Source organism: Helobdella robusta (genome assembly GCF_000326865.2).
Source record: "Helobdella robusta unplaced genomic scaffold HELROscaffold_610, whole genome shotgun sequence".
Taxonomy (NCBI): Eukaryota; Metazoa; Annelida; class Clitellata; order Rhynchobdellida; family Glossiphoniidae; genus Helobdella; species Helobdella robusta.
In genome coordinates, this window is record NW_008705339.1 from 1 (window position 1) to 788 (window position 788).

Genomic DNA, 788 nt, shown 5'->3' on the forward strand with positions numbered 1-788 from the left:
ATGTTTCATTTAGTACTAGTACAGCCGTCACTCTTACTACTGCTGCTGCGACCACTACTACTATGACATAGTATTAGTGTTAGCTGCTGTATCATTTGTTGTTGATATTATTTTTTTTTCATTGTTCATAACAAAGAAAACTATTTCTGATAAAATCATTTTCAATATTTTATTTTTGTAAAATATATATTTACTACGACAACGAAAATGTACAATAAGAATTTGCACACTTATATATGATTTAGCATTAAGAACATAAAATTAAGATTTCGCGTTTAAATTTATTATGTAACAGAAATATTAATACAAATAAAATAAAAGTTTCCAAAAAATTAACAATTAAAAGCAACATTAGTGGAAAATCAGACGGTATATTATCATCCATTGCCTGTTGTTGTTGCTGCTGAAGCAAATTAGTAGTTGCTGTTGTTGTGCTCGTTGTCGTAGTAATCAGCTGTTAGGTTCAAAGAGCGGTTGTTAATCTAGTAGGGATATTTCTTGCGGTTGTACTGGTTGCAGCCGTTGTTGATCCTGTAAAATTATTAATTGTTAATTAAGTTGCTGCTCCTGTGGCTCTAACTGTCGTTATTTACAAATGCATTATCTTCTCCTGCGCACCCTTTTAGTTTTCTTTCCTTCACCCGTCTGTATTGAAACCAGTAGCGAACCTGGTTGATATCCAGACCGGTTTCAGCTGAAATCCTATCTCTTCTACTCGCGTCCAAAAAATTGTTTTTCGCAAATTCATTTTCCAATTTTTCTATCTGCCCCGGACTATGTGCGGTTCT

The 788-nt window shown here is 33.4% G+C and overlaps 1 protein-coding gene across 1 annotated transcript; it reads right to left on the reverse strand.

Annotated features, from left to right (window-relative positions):
• Positions 1-575: 575 nt before the first annotated feature.
• Positions 576-788, reverse strand: HELRODRAFT_92823 (hypothetical protein; the record flags this gene model as incomplete). The annotated part of the gene is made up of 1 exon (XM_009029743.1): positions 576-788. A coding segment is annotated over one exon (213 nt), but the record flags the coding sequence as incomplete, so codon positions are not given.